At 39.0% G+C, this 15,756-nt stretch overlaps 1 protein-coding gene across 2 annotated transcripts in view; it reads left to right on the top strand.

The window, feature by feature from the left end:
* The window catches only part of rin2a (Ras and Rab interactor 2a), a 36,064-nt gene that overhangs the window by 16,603 nt on the left and 3,705 nt on the right, over positions 1–15,756 (top strand). For both annotated transcript variants that reach the window (XM_053621410.1, XM_053621411.1), the window contains exons 3-9: positions 2,116–2,204; positions 3,400–3,598; positions 4,532–4,646; positions 5,684–5,756; positions 6,729–6,820; positions 9,274–10,566; positions 15,382–15,690. In XM_053621410.1, coding sequence (XP_053477385.1) covers positions 2,116–2,204; positions 3,400–3,598; positions 4,532–4,646; positions 5,684–5,756; positions 6,729–6,820; positions 9,274–10,566; positions 15,382–15,690 — 2,170 coding nt within the window. The remainder of the gene's footprint in view (positions 1–2,115; positions 2,205–3,399; positions 3,599–4,531; positions 4,647–5,683; positions 5,757–6,728; positions 6,821–9,273; positions 10,567–15,381; positions 15,691–15,756) is intronic.

The following is a 15,756-nucleotide window of genomic DNA, read 5'->3' as shown; positions in this document are numbered from 1 at the left end:
TATATATATATATATATATATAATATTAAAATGATGGCTCGTGATGGACTGGCCAAGCATGTCTCCAGACCTAAACCCTATTGAGCATCTGTGGGGCATCCTCAAACGGAAGGTGGAGGAGCACAAGGTCTCTAACATCCACCAGCTCCATGATGTCGTCATGGAGGAGTGGAAGGACTCCAGTGGCAGCCTGTGAAGCTCTGGTGAACTCCATGCCGAAGAGGGTTAAGGCAGTGCTGGAAAATAATGGTGGCCACACAAAATATCGACACTTTGGGCCCAATTTGGACATTTTCACTTAGGGGTGTACTCATTTTTGTTGCCAGCGGTTTAGACATTAATGGCTAAGTGTTGAGTTATTTTGAGAGGACAGCAAATTTACACTGTTATACATGCTGTACACTCACTACTTTACATTGTAGCAAAGTGTAATTTCTTCAGTGCTGTCACATGAAAAGATATAATCAAATATTTACAAAAATGTGAGGGGTGTACTCACTTTTGTGAGATACTGTGTGTGTATATATAATTTATTTATTTTTTATAAAAGACTATAGAAACTGTGTTGTTTTTTTTTTGGCTGTGAGCTGCATTCAGTGCACAAGAGACTGGGGTGTAATTGTGGTTTGCTGACTAGGGTTGTGGGGTAAGACAAATATATACAGAGTGTAATTGAAATTTGCTGGCTCAGAAAAACTGAAGGGAAAAACACAAGGGAAAGTGTGGTTAGTGTTCCATAGGATAACGAATGATTTAGATATTCAGTTCTACAATATTTGAGAGTTCAAAAGTAAGCCTGTCTTATCATAGACTCTGAAACTGCCAGACCTGGACCTAGAGAGAGTGATGAAACACTGCCCCCTGTTATTATCGAACAGAAGTGCCCATCTAATGCAATCTAAAATGTGAACAAGGTGACTCTACATTGTTCCAGCATGAAAACGTCATTTTGCGTGCTTAACCGATTAAGAACATTATTTTTCCATTACATTGTGAGTACAAGAAAGTACAGCCTAAACTTGAACGATTTTCCAAAAGGCCTAAATTCCTGTCCAGAATTTACCGTGTCTGGCTAATTAGTCAACTATAGCTTGGTTTTCAAAGATGGGGTAATGGTAGTAAAAGCCGTGCAGAAAGTATTTTTCCCACGATTTTGCAAGCAATAAATGACACTGCAAAGTGGAAGGATACACTGAAAATGTTACTAAATAAATAAGTTTCTGGTGAAATGCAGTGTTTGGTTTTATTTACATCCTAGTCTTCCTATGAACAGAATATAGCATCATATATAAAGAACGTTATTGACCGTTCTTTTTGAGTTAATTCTAAATAGGTACTTGGAGCAAATGAACATGAATGCAAATATATTATTCCTGTTCAGAATGATCAAAAGTAAAAAAAAATAAAAATAAGTTGTCTCCTATCCCTGCTTACCAGACAGTTCTCTATTTTAAGAATGTAAAAAAAAAACATCCTATATTCATGATTACTAATGTTAAATGATTAGATGGTTGCTAACAAAACACACGCTTTCCATGTTTTTCCCACTTTATACTTTGAATACACTGAGCTAGAACATTATTTAATTCTGAGTTTAGACTTCCCACTTGCAAGTTAAGTGCAGCATTACTCTCCTCACTCAGTTCATTCAAAACACACAGCGCACCAACTGATTCTTTTAACCTGGACCATATCAAAAATCTTCTCATGTTACACTACACTTACATATTAGTCTTGAGTAAACCCGACTTTCATTTCTCCTTTGTGTGATCAGAAAGCACAAGGGCATGACTATTAAACCAGGTCTCTGACTTTCAATATGTAACATTTGATTTGAATTAGACTTCCATCACTAGTACTACATGTTTCTATACGTGATGTAAATATTCATGATTTCCAGTCATTTAGTGTACTGTCAGTTTTCCTGTTCTCCCTTCGGTTATGTTTTCTCTGAATCTGGGGTCAATTTAAATAAAAGGGAAGCAGCTCTGGACTGGATTCAGAGGAGCTGTGACTCATGTCTGAATCTGCAGAAATATTATTTTACATGCACGCACAAGTGCACAAGAGCATGTTACAGGTCTTTAACTCTGCTGTGTTTGGGTGTCTCTGTAGCTGATAGACACATTTTCCACGGAGATCTCAGAGCTGAAGCAGGAGATGGTTCAAACAGCTAGAGAGCCAGACACAAAGCTCCTACAAGGGTGAGTCCTCTCGCTCGCTCATTCTGTCTCTTGCTCACTCTCTTTCTCTCGCTCTGTCCTGATCTTTCACTTCGTCTCGCTCTCTCACACTCTCACTCCCTTGACTTCTCATATATATTTATAGGTGGGATCTAACAAGAGGCCTCGGTTGTATTATTATATTTGTTTTGTTTTTTTATTAAGAAGTTGTAGCAACTTTAGTGATCTGTTGGATGGTTCTTTAATGTTAAATCCAAGAACCGAACCCAGTTAATTAACAGTGGCTTGTTTGACCAAGAATAAAATGATTAACTATTAAATTAGCTGTCGCTCTGAGGAGGGTATGTGGGGAGTGTTTTTATGTTTTAGGTATATCTGACAGTTTTTATCTTGTGGGAACATGTCTGATACACTACTCTTTTTTAAACAAAAAGTCATTTCTTTAATAAAATAAAATAAAATAAATAAAAGAGCCAAAAGTATGCTTTTGGTTACTGAAGTTAAGGTTAGTATGCGTTTTATGCGTACAGAGTACGTGTTTTTAATGCTAATGCTCTCCACTAGGGGGTGCATTTTCCTCTTTAGTGCCTCAGCCTCATTGGTAACAAAATAATATTTACAGGATTTTATTTTTTTTTTCCATATGCAAGCAATCTTTTGATTTTTAATTGCAGAGGGTTTTATGATATACATTTTGATATGGATTTTATTAGAGAAACTACACTATGTTAATATATTGAAAATGCGTTTGGCCTGGTTTGTATTTGTTGTATCACATTGGCTCTGTAACTGGATTTAAAATTTTAAAAAAATTATATATGTTCCCGGTTCTTTCAGGGATAGCATGCACATTTTATGTCATAGACTCAGTGTCTCGTGGCAGAACAACAACAAAGATTTGATATGCACAAATCTGAGCTAGCAGTTTTCAGTCATGCTACTCAAGCACATCTGCACTACACATTTTAGTGTTTCTCTTTTCTAGCTCAACCTTTTTTTTTTTTTTTTTTAACAAATTGTCAAGCTGAGTAGAGAGAACGTTAAAATATGCAGCAGTGCTTCAGGACCAGGATTGGGAAGTGCTGTTCCAGATGCTCTTATGAACATCAGATATGACTGATCAAATTATTTTCCATGGAAAGTGTTTAGCTCTGAATAAAATGGGTTATTTCCATTGACATACATTGCAGTCATTCATTTTTTACTCTCTTTGTAGTCTGGAAGGGGAGGTGAGTGGCCTGTTCCTGCAGTCGTCGGTTTGCACTGGTGCAGCAGGGGTCCGGGACTCTGGCTATGACTCTCTAGGCCGGCGCATAAGTGTGCTGGACAGATTGACACACACACACCCTGTCTGGCTTTTACTACCACTCAATGATGAAGAAGCAAAACGCATCCTGCAGCCTCAGCCACCAGGGGTGAGCATACTGTACACACAATGTATCGTGTATGGGCTTATATATATATAAAAATTACACACCACACACATCAGTTGTGTTGCAAGTTACATTCATGGCTGGAGAATATGATCTGTAATGTTTCAGTTCAGTTTAGTTCTGTTCAGTCTCGTTAGTATAGCTCTATATTGTTTCTGATCTGAAACTGGACATCCTTATGAACAGCTACAACAATGTTTAATTCACTTTATAATTGGCATTTATTTGTGTTATCATTCTCATTATTGTAGTGTTAACTTCTTATAGCACTGATTTAGGATTGTTATTATGTTTGCGCCAAGCTAAAAGGAGCATATTTTCCCCTACTGGTTGCATATGTTACATATGGTATACATATGTTAGTGGCTTATTATACAGACATATAGGGTCAGAAGTAGACACATTCATGTAAAATATTCCGTATTTGTAAGTATGTTTTACAGTGAATCTTTATTTAAAAAAAAGCTTTGGTACACCTTATAAATGCATGTCTATAGGCCATCCAAACCCATGAAGTTTTGGAGATTTCTGCTTGCCACACCAATGGTTTATGAACAAGATCATTTTGAAGCATGTGAATATGCCTGTTGGCATATTATACTTTATCAGCAATTTCATTAGCAATATTTCAGCTCCTGGTAGAAGGTTAAAAGTGGCTATTGTAATCTGAAATACAGTAAATGTCAGTTTTGATATCAGAGTTGAGTTTTAAATAGCATAATGAGCTTTTTTTTATTATTAACTGCTGATTATGCTCTCTGAGCCAGAGCTAAACTCATGATGTTGCATTGCGTAACCTGACCTGAGTGACATTTGAAATCTTAATCACATATACAGTACCACAGCACACTGTTGAACATTTGTGTAATGTTTGTCTTCTATCTTTTGTCCTATTTATTTGTGTATGTGCTGTAGACATTTCTGGTAAGAAGGTCATCTAAACTCCAGAAGAAGGTGATTTCCATGCGTATGGACACAGACAGTTCTCCAGTGACTGTGAGGGACTTCCCAGTTACAGAGAGCCAGTACAGTGAGTGCCAGACAATACCAGAGAACCATGTCCATCTCCTTTCATCTTTTCACTTCCTTCTGCCCACCACTTTAAAAAAAAAAAAAAAAAAAAAAAAAAAACTGACTGGTTTTACCTGTCTATTTTTTGCCTTTTATTGATCCACTGTGTTTGTCTGTACATTACAATGACTGTGTATGAGCTATATTTAGCTGTGTGGCTTAGTGTTCTCAGACTGTGTGCTGTTAGTGCTTTATAGAGTCCTAGGTTTGGGTTTTTTCCCTAGTTGTTTAAAACCATAGTTTCATAGTTGTTTAAACCAATCTATTTTCCAGCTTTGTTACAGACAAGTATTTGTCTGGAATACAATTCCAGTCTTTCAGTCTTTAATGTTAAGATGTTTTTATCATAAATGCGTATTACTGTACATTTATTGTATTAATAATTGTGTTTTTAATCATTTAATTATATCCCAAGGCAGTACATCTGACTACTTACAACCTTAAATTTCCAAAATGGATCATATTAAATACCATATAACAATGCAGCAGGAATGCAAGGGTTAAAATATGTGGTTAAGAAAATGGGTCAAATATTGTAAAGGAGCTTAAAATCTTAAATATTATGTATTCTTCTCTGAAATACCCAAAGGATTTTGAATGCCAGTTGTTAAGGCATTTATAATTACACTTCTCACAAGATTAAAATAAGATTAACGCTTTCCTTTGTCACTGCAAAAACGCATCATGTCCCATCTTCTGGTGTGGAAATTTCAGTCTGTTCTTTGACAGTTGTTTTTTTATTTTATTTTTTATTAAAACCGAACAACAGGGATGATGACATTTCCACAATAACTTGCTGCCAGTTAGCACATCTGTTTCGCATTAACCCAAATTTGGTTCTCTCCCTCTATTAGTCCCATATTCCTCTAACAGTGGGAGGTACTTATGCATACGTGGACTTTGACAGTGGCGCAAATACAAATGTTTCTAGCTTCCCTGTGCATTACTACTGCTAGTGGTGGTAAATTCTTGTGTGTATGTATGTGTGTGTTTCAGCCTTCTCCTTGGAGGGGTCAGGGATCAGCTTCGCCGATCTCTTTCGACTGGTGGCTTTTTGCTGTATAAGCAGGTAAGAGGATCTACATCACTACACAATAGACACAAAAAGCCTTGCTGCAATTCTGTGAGAGCGAGTGAACAGTATAATGCGTGGTGTTTAATGGAAAAACATTTTCAGGCAACTAATGCACATGTTGGCACTAATGTGTTTTATCATTTTCATTTAGTGGTTTTAGTGAATAATTATTTGACAGTATTTTTTAATAACATGTGGATAGGAAGCTAATAAGTTTGTTTTGAACTTAGTTACCTAAGCTTATGTTGTAATAACTCATCAACCATGGGTGTCCTAGTCTGAAAGAGGTATAGTGTTACAAATTTATATCAGATCCCCAGCCCTCTGGTCCAGATCTGACAAACCATTGCCTCTCGCTTGTTCGAAGCCTTTGTGCAAAACTGTATTTTTACTGTGAACTCTTTAACCTGGTGAGCCGCTGCTGCTTTTGTCAGTTTATTTTCTCTTTGATTGCTTTATGAGCAAAAGGATTGTTTGACTAAATCCATTTGCTGTCTTATCCCACCCAGTCTGTGCCAACTATATGAAACTACAAATCCAAAAGGATGTAATTGCATGATACTTTGTTGGTGGCTCAACTGCCACTAAAAAAGTATTGTTTTTAGAAACGTATTGTTTTTATATAATTATTGAATATGCTTCCTTGTTTAATGCTGAATCGGTTGTGTTATCTTGCTTTGCAAGTTTATTGTACCATGCAACCCTTATTATACTCTGTGGTGCATTTCTGCATGGTCTCCCTGCCTTGCTGAGCCTTTCTCTTTGTCAGTGCCACACAGTAGACAAACACAAGCCTCTGTATGTCAGCCTTTTCACATGCTAAGATTCACAGCTGAAGGACCACATTACTGTCTCTCTTTATTTTCCCCTCAAGAGCAGAGCTTCTATACGGTTTTAAGAACCTTATAGGCCCTATTAGTACACTTTATACCCTTAGTCCCTTTTCCCTGTGCCTCTTCTCTGTAGGGATGTTCTCCCATTTACGTTGAAGCTTCCCGGGGCGATCTCTGCTGCAAAGACTACTACTGATCTAGAAGAAGTAGCCAAGTTAGGAATAAGTAAGTAGCTTTTATCCTCAACCTTTACTCCTTTTGTATTATTCAAGTATCTATGAGTATGCCTTCCTGTGAAGCCTTGTGACTCATTCAAAATTATTATAGTTCTGTGACTAATTATGATTGCATAACAGTTATGATCGTAATTAAACCTAGAAAGACTTAAGTTACATATAATCTCAGCTGATAAAGCTCAGAAGTGTTTGTCTGAGGGGGCTGAATCAGGCTTGGGGTCATAAATACAGTGAGCCGTCTGTGACTGGTTGAGGATGGGTGCTGGTTGAGAGCTCTATTGCTTTGAGGCAATTCAGTTAACTTATGAATTGTGCTCTTGAGTGTGTTCTTATTGGCAGTGTTTCAATACACTCATTTAATTCTGCTTTTCCCCTGCTAACCTATGTTCTCTTTATTTTACTTTATGCTTATTCAGTATGGGGTTTTTTTTTCCAGTTTGTTTTCCTTTCTTTTTAATTTGACTAAGCATCTTATCACTCATCAGCTCACTGTTTTTTTTGTGTGTGTGATAATAGATTTTATAGATTAATTTAGATTGTATAGATTTTTTTCAGAGTAAGGTTTTATATGGCTACATTTACTGTATTCTAGTTTGTTTGTTTTTCCAAGTACATAAGCCAGGTCGTTTAGCTCAACTTTCTGTATGCATACTTCTGAACATGCTTCTCATGTGGGTGACACATTCTGATGACGTCACTTGCTGGAACTTGTCTAAGAGAAGTTTGTACTTTGTGCCTCTTAGCTATCACACAGTATTCAGTTAGCTAGAAAAAGACTGTGTTATACAAAATTCAGTGTAATAGTACACTTCACTTGACGTATTACCTTACACCTGGCTGACGACAGTACATTTACTTACCTGAATAAAGTTCAGACAAGTTTGAACTGTGTTGTTTCTTGAGTGACTCTGTGGTATGAATGTTTCTGTAACTCAGATGGTTTAGTAATGTGTTTCATAAAAGAAAGAGCTCAAATTACAGAAAAAAAACCCAAAACAAGACAAGCATTAGGAAAGACAAGGCATATTGTGTTGTAGAGACGTGAAACTTGAGGCAGACTCTTGCCACTTGATACAGAAAATAGAATCTGTCAGAATTCTATTCAGTCAGAATTCTAGTCAGAATACAGAGTTAAAGTGTTTTCAGTCTTAAGACAAACTGTGTCTGTGTGTTGTTTAAGTCAGTACTGTACAATACAGACCAGTACAGCACGGCTTACTGCAGGCAAACACAGACATTTTCATGCTGGGATCACTGCCAAAATGGGCCCCACCTAGAGGATTTGATGAAATTCAGGATCTAGGTGGTGCCGGTCAGGTTTCAGCCTGGCTTACTATGCTGATTGGGAAATTTCAGGGTGAATGAGGACACTTGGGGGGGGGGGAAGCCGAGAGGAAAAATAGAACAGAGTAAGTAAGAAAGACAGGAAAAGGAAAATCCTAGCAAACGTTTTAGAAGATGATTGGTTTTATAACTGTTTTGTAATTTGCATAAAGACCGTGAAAAATAAAGACTGAGTGTGTATGTGTGTGTGATGGAACCACACATACCACCCAGGTGTTTTACATCTGAGGAACTGATCATCTCAAACCTTTGACCTTTTAGTTTTATAACAATGAGTTGAAATGTGGTTATCAGTAAAGATGGAAGTAGTGTGCATTCTCTGGTTATATTGGTAGAAGAATGTCTCCATTTGGACAAAGGTGAAAAAAAATCTGTTTTGCATATAGGGTGAGTGGAACGCATCCGAAGGGGCAGCCTTTAGAATGAACATGTGAGTGAGAAAAAGTGGGAGGAGAGAGCAGCAGCGTCTGCGCTCCTCCCACCAACTCTCCAGTATGCATTACTCATACCATTCAGTATGTGTGTGAACCGCACTCCTGTTTCCACACACAGAGTTGGAGCTAGGAGCTATATTTTTAATTGTTCCCTCTGAAAGAAACATAGACAAGAAGAGTTTTGCTTAATTCCTGTAAGTGTGGGTTTTAGTCCTTGATACTGTTATGACTAACATGTTTTCTTTACTCATTTCTCTTTTCATTACTGCTTTTCCTTTGGCCAGTCCTCCGATTCAGCTTTTACTGTTTGCACTGTGGGATAGTTGTGTTTGTTTGTGAGAAGAGTGTGTGTTTTTGATTTATTGTATGATTCATTTGTTTTGTTACTTAAGTTTGACAGTAGTTTTTTTCAAATATTATGATTATTTTTATTATTAATTTTGCTCAAATAACTTTTTTTCATCAAGCAAGTAAATATGTCCTGACTTGGGCATAACCAACTTTTTTATTGCCTTTATGAGTAGAGCATACTTTATAGAAATTTCTTCTGTTATCTTTTTGGCTTTTTTTTTTTACTTTAAAAAAAAAAAAAACAACAAAAAAAAAAACTTTTGTATATAATGACATTGTGGATTTGGCTATTGGCTCTCTTCATTTCCTTTAGGATTCTGGGACTCTAAGCTGTGCCAAAAGAAGAAGAGCTCTGTGCCTGATGGATTGGCTGTCCAGCAGGGAGTGAAGCAGGCAGGGCAGAGGAGGTCCCTTGGAGACAATTTGACACCTGTCCCACGCACTCGAACCCCATCCCAGTTGGAGTGCAGTCAGTCAAATGGGGCTCTGTGCTTCATCAACCCTCTCTTCCTACAGACACACCGCTCTGAACCTGCTTCCACAGAGATTGTGACCTCAGCAGCATCTGGAGAAAACTGTGCACTTTCACACAGCAGCAGCTCCTCTACTCAGGTCAAAAGCCATACAAGGCCTCAAAGCATACTTCGCCGTGCCATCAGCAAAGAATACGCTAGAAACAACGGCGTAAATAGAGGAGAAAGTTTGTCCCGCTCCCCTCCACCTCGACCACCCCCACCCCGCACCATCCCTAGTAGACCAGCCGTCCCAATCAAGCAGAAGAGCATGCCTGAGACTGGCGTTAGCTGGATCAAAATGCCCCAGGAGAAAACGGGCCTGCTGGGGCGCCTGAGTTCCTCGTTCAGCTCCCTCACCCTTTCACCCTCGTCACTTAGCCTCAGCTCACCCATTCCCATGCCATCTTGCCATGGAAGTAGAGCTTCCAGCATTCCTGATGCAGAGGGTCAGCTCTGCCACCTAGCACTGGAGGACCAGATCATCGAGCAGGCAGTGTCTCAAAGCCTGGCCAAGCAGGCGCTAAGGAACGCAGCCATGGAGAGCAGAAGCCCTGCAGAGGAGGGCAGCCCCATAGGCCGAGAGAGACTCAGTGACATTAGCATCTCCACCTCCTCCTCTGACTCTTTGGACTATACTCCCAGCTTCACACTGCCCGCAGCAGCCAGCCCCTCCAGAGCTGACAGCAGCCTGGAGGAGGAGGATGATGATGGCGTCGGTGTGGAGAGCGATCAGGAGCTGAGCATAGAGCCACCCTTCAAGCCCAAGAAGCGGCACAGCGCTGGCACGTTTGTGCTGCCACGGGCACTCAAAGGACATCTGCGTAAGGTCAGCGGCGTCTTTAATTCGCTCATGACACCTGAGAAAAGAGCAGTGAAAAGGATTGTAGAGCAATCCCAGAACAAAAGCACATACTTTGGTTGCCTGGTGCAGGACTACATGAGTTTCATGCACGAGAATTGCAGCTGCCATGAATCAGGCCTTGAGCTGCTGCAGACCGTCCGGCAGTTCATGACTCAAATGAAATCCTACCTGCTGCAGAGCTCGGAGCTCAACCCTCCCATTGAGTCCCTCATTCCAGAGGACCAGATTGGTAAGGACACTTTATATCCATTCCAACATATTTATAACAGGGCAATTCAGTGCATTTTTAGTGCAAAGCAAACAGAATAATTCTGACAATTGAAAATACATGTAAAATATTTTCCCCACTCAACTACACGTAAATGTATTTCCCCATCACTCATATCAGCCTCTTCCTGCCAGTCACTGTCTGTTAGCTACCTGTCTCCTCTGTCTCCTTTCTCTGATGTATTTTACAACGAAACGCTCCTGTATTTGTATAACTAAATAAGGTATGTTAAATCAGGCTTTTGTAAATAATGGCCAGTGTAAGAGTCAACAAATAATTAGTTAGTAGATACTGGCATATCTGGCATATGCTTGATGGTCTGGGAAAGCTTGTTGGATGTCACTGTGGCTGAATTCTGCTAAACAGCCAAAAATATATATATTTCAAATTTTGGGTTTTGGCCAAAATTGTGTTTTTCTGTCAGCAATATACTTTGACTTTGCCAGTATCTTAGTATGTTAAGAAAACATATATATGTTTAACAGACTCTCGTTGATCTTTTTTCTTTATTTAATCTACTATTTAACCTTGGCTCGACTCTCTGCCTGCAAAGATTTCAGGTACGGAGCTAGTTTAACAACAGCATTGGTAAATGCAGTCAGTCTACCTAAAGAAGTCTAAAACTTTGCTAGCCAAGAATGCTCTTCTCACACAATGGAAGGATCTTGATTTGATCAAGTTGTTTGGGCAAAGTTGATCTAGTCGTTCAATAAAGATGGCTGTAACTCTAAAGATGGCTGATGGCTGAATACCTAATAAAAATATTACTAACAAGAAATTTACTAAACAGAACAGATCTCACTGAATTAATCAGTGTTTATTTCCTGCTAATGTTAACAGACAATGATCAGTTACAGAAGAGATGACGATGTGTTTCATATTTTAATTGCAACAAGGTTTTACCTCAGTCGATGAAACAGAGGCTGATGTGGATGGTGATTCGTGTAATTCTTTAAAATTTGGCAGTAACAATTTTTCTCCAGGTTATAAGTGTAGTGGTAGGTGAGGTGTCTTTCGGTGGAATTGGACTGAAGTCTTTTAAATGCAGTTTTCTCATTTTCACTTTTATGCGTCGTCGGACAAAAAGAGGAACGTCTGTAGTTTTCATGACTATATCTAGTAGAAAATGTACACATTTTACCAATGTGAAGAGCTTTTGGTTAGTGACGTACTGAAATAATTTTTTCTTTCATAAAATGTGTTTTCTTGAAACTTTAAAAAGCACTGCCTGCAGTATAGCTACAGAATGGTATACCTGCGACTGACTGAAATCCACCATCAAGATAAAAAAGCAGAAGCAACAGAAACAATGACTTATTTATTATGGAGAAAAGAAACTGATTTATATACATTTAAATCCTAAGTACCAACTTATTGTGCTTTCAGATGCACCTGCTGTGATGTGTTCAGCTGTTTGGAATGTTTATGCTAACTGGTTTCATATTACTCATCTCCTAATTGCTCCTAAATGCAAGTCCTAACAGAACTGCATGTGTTATATTTGGATACTAGGCTTTAGTATATGAGCTGTGTAGGTGACAATTGCGAAAGGCCAACAGGTAAATTCATGTGAAAGCAGACTTTCCTTTTCCATGAGCTGTTAGTTTTTCTTTTGTATCTAAAAGCCTTTATCTGTTGTAATGTTGTCCAGTTCTGAAAGCTGCTCATTCATATTTTTGCAACAGAAGTGGGCACAATCCTTTTTTATTATTATTTTGCCTTCGGTTCTAACTTGTTTTGAGTTCAACAGGAACATTGTGTAATCCAGTTCCGTTTCTCTTCGCGCATAAACAGTCGGTTCTGCTCTCCAATAAATGTTTCACTCCAGATGTTTTGTGCACATCTCTCCAGCCAAGTGGGCCAGTGTCTCCTGCCCCTGCAGTGTGCTCTCCACCAATCCCTGCTAGCGCTTTTGAGGCAGCCCCTCTCACTTGTTGACTGTGACCTATTAGTAAATGGGTAGGTGGATGTAAGTCGAGAATGTAGTGAGACGACACAAAAGGACATTTGTTTTCTATTTCTCATTCGATTTTTGCATACAATGCATGTGTACAACAAAGATTTTTCATGTACGCAAGTGCAGTCACATCACCTAGGCTTCACAGATACAAAATTAATATCAGGGGGTTAACTGCTCAGATTAAACCGTCTCCTTTCCAAGGGCTATTTTAAGTTGGGAGAGAGATGGTGCTCGTATCTGTTTATTTAACTCACTTCTTGTTGATAGCAGGAGAAGATGTATCTTGCTCTTGAGATGCCTCAGGAAGCCCTGTTTCCTGTATGCTGACGAGGTTTTGAGGGGTTTCCAAAATGTAGGAGCAAGAATAGAAACTGAATTAGGTGGGGTAAATATCCTTTTGGAACAAATGAAAGTTGTCAAGGAACTGAAGATTCATGCAAACAATGAGGGGATTTTTTTACTCTGTTTGTGCGTCTCAGTGTGTTGGAGAATGACGCAACTTGTGGCCATATTTCACTACGAAGGCCTGTTTAATTTTGTGTGGGAGGCTTCAGTGGATTCACTTCTCTTCTCTCTAAGCCTGTGGCTTGTTTTCCTGCTTTGGACTGTGGAGATAGGTTGGGAGGGGTGGGGGTTATTTGGTCGTCGTTGTGGCGAAAGTTTGCACGCAGTAGAAGACAGCCTCCCAGACTCAGGCTGGCCTTGACTGATCGCTGATCCTAGTCTGTGTTCTTTTCCCATGAGCTCTCTCTCTTCTTTGTCCTATCTGTTACTGTCTGTGCACAACAAGGCTGCTCTCATTCAGCAACATTAGGCTCTAAAGGACATTTTTATTGATGTATGGACAACTGAAATGTTGTCCATGCATCAGTAAACGTCTATTACCCCCTTCTGCATATTGTGAGACAGAAAAATTGTTTTTAATTCACTTGACTGCATGCCTCTTTTATGTATGAGGATTTGTGTAAGCAGACGCACGTTATTTCTAATTGTAGAACCTGTTCTTGTGGTGTTACAGGGTTTGTCAGTTCCTTGATAATACAGGTCTGGTCACCTTGACTGATTATTTCCAGTAGACATTAAAAATCAACTGGATGAAATTTTGCAGAGACACACAAGGGCTGTTTTAGTGGGGTGAAGAGATATTTAATTCATGCGGATTCCTTAGATATATGATGCACATTGAATACATATGGGGTGGCTGCCACAATGCTTGCTGCACAGAGCTCCGGGCTTCGTGAACACCCACCATGTTTTGTATGCGAAAAGCATGGGCAAGGCAGCCTGGGTATATGGAGCTGTATGTTTCTCTCCCCCTCATAACTAACAGACAGTGCATTTACTGTGCATGCCTCAGGCACAGACAACAGAGAGTTGCACAAACACTTTAATAACTCTATAAAATGTCAGTTTACATTTATTATAATATTTTCCCTGTGTTGGAGTTAATGCCAACGCATGGAACAAGACTATCAACTAAAGTTGTTTAACATGATATGAATAATGAATACGTTTTAGAAATGTCAGAATCTTAATGATTTAAATGTATTAAAATGATTGCTGTGGCGTTATGGAAGATTGTATGTGTCCTCTGTTAATTAGCATATGTATCTGATTATAATTGCAATTGGAACAGCTGTTGAATGCATGCATGTTTCCCAGCCTTGAGCATTTCTAATGAATGTTAAATTATGCTTATTATAAAGGGGGAGGGGTTGTTTTACGTGGCAGTGGCCTGTAGAATGTCTATAAAATGACTGGCAGTAGGCACATCCAAACTCAAACAAGCATTCCATTTTCCATACGTGTTTTCTCAGCTACTTGCTAAGGCCACTACCAGATCTTAATCCATCGTTGTTGTTGTGTTCATGTTATACATATCTTCCAAGTTATTTGTAGAAGTAAGGAATAAAAAAATGACTACTGCACCTTTTTAAGTAAAGCTCCTGTTTTTAATATTTAGAGTTGTAAAGTTTTAATGGCCCAACAGTGCATACTGTAGCAAACATGCATGAAATGTATTGAGCAATGAGGAATGCATTGTTCTATCCTAGTTTATATTTGAAAGTTATTGGTATCACAGACATGACCTCATCTGGTTCTCTGCAGAGTGGGGAAGGAGAAAGAGAGAGAGAGAAGAAACATCACATGCCTGAAAACTGACCAAGGAACATTTACTTCCCTAGTGAAGAAGTGAATATTAAGCTAACTGGAGGACATTTTGCTTCACAGTCAGCATTCCTGGTCACCTGAGTAGGCAGTTATACATTAAGTACTAGAGCCTTGTGGTTTAACTTCCAGTGCATGATTACTCCCTTCTGCAATATAGTCATGAGCTTTGAACAGCTTTGCACAATCATAGAGAGGTAAATAATGTCTACTGGAGTTGTTTTAATGCACATCTGAATTGTTCTGTGAAATGTTTTGGAGAATAAACTGTGGAAATATTGAGTGAATGTATTCCCCCTTTTACTGAAAAGGAAATGTAATATTAGCTCTGTGGGAGGTCTCGGTCTCCATATATTACAGGCACAACTATTTCAGTTTTCAACACTTCTAAATACAGCGCCTAGTGTCATATCGATATAGTGGGGAGGAAAACCCTTTTTGGTTTTAAAGCGTTGTCATTATTTTGCATATTTATTTATCATATATAATGTGAGATTCCACTGAATAATTCTACTCTTCTCATGTGTGTGGGGGAATTTGTGAATCATACTCTTACTTAACAACTGCAGCAGGTTATTTTCTTTTACAGTTATCGTGTGTGTGCGTGTGCTGACCATTTCTGACCAACTCTTCTATCCCCCTCTCAGATCAGGTACTGGAGAAAGCCATGCACAAATGCATCCTGAAGCCTCTGAAGCCTGTGGTGGAGGCGGCTCTACACAACTTCCAGGTGAGCAGTGGAGTCTGGCAGCAGCTGAAGGAGAACCTGGCATTGGCCAAAACCAAACAGCCGCAAGAGATGGGTGTAGACGGAGCCATGCCACCAGACCCTGTGGCCATAGAGAAGATTCGCCAAAAGTTCCACAATATGAGCAAGATGTACTCACCTGAGAAAAAAGTGTCACTACTGCTCCGTGTCTGCAAGCTCATTTACACTATCATGGAAGACAATTCAGGTAAGAAATAGTGTAATAGGACTACAACCATGTTTTTTTATATCGATGAAGTTTTAATATGGTTTT

The sequence above is a fragment of the Ictalurus furcatus genome, chromosome 3 (assembly GCF_023375685.1).
Source record: "Ictalurus furcatus strain D&B chromosome 3, Billie_1.0, whole genome shotgun sequence".
In the NCBI taxonomy this organism is placed as follows: Eukaryota; Metazoa; Chordata; class Actinopteri; order Siluriformes; family Ictaluridae; genus Ictalurus; species Ictalurus furcatus.
The sequence above is the reverse complement of the archived record's forward strand: the minus strand, read 5'-3'. Positions and strand labels throughout refer to the sequence as shown.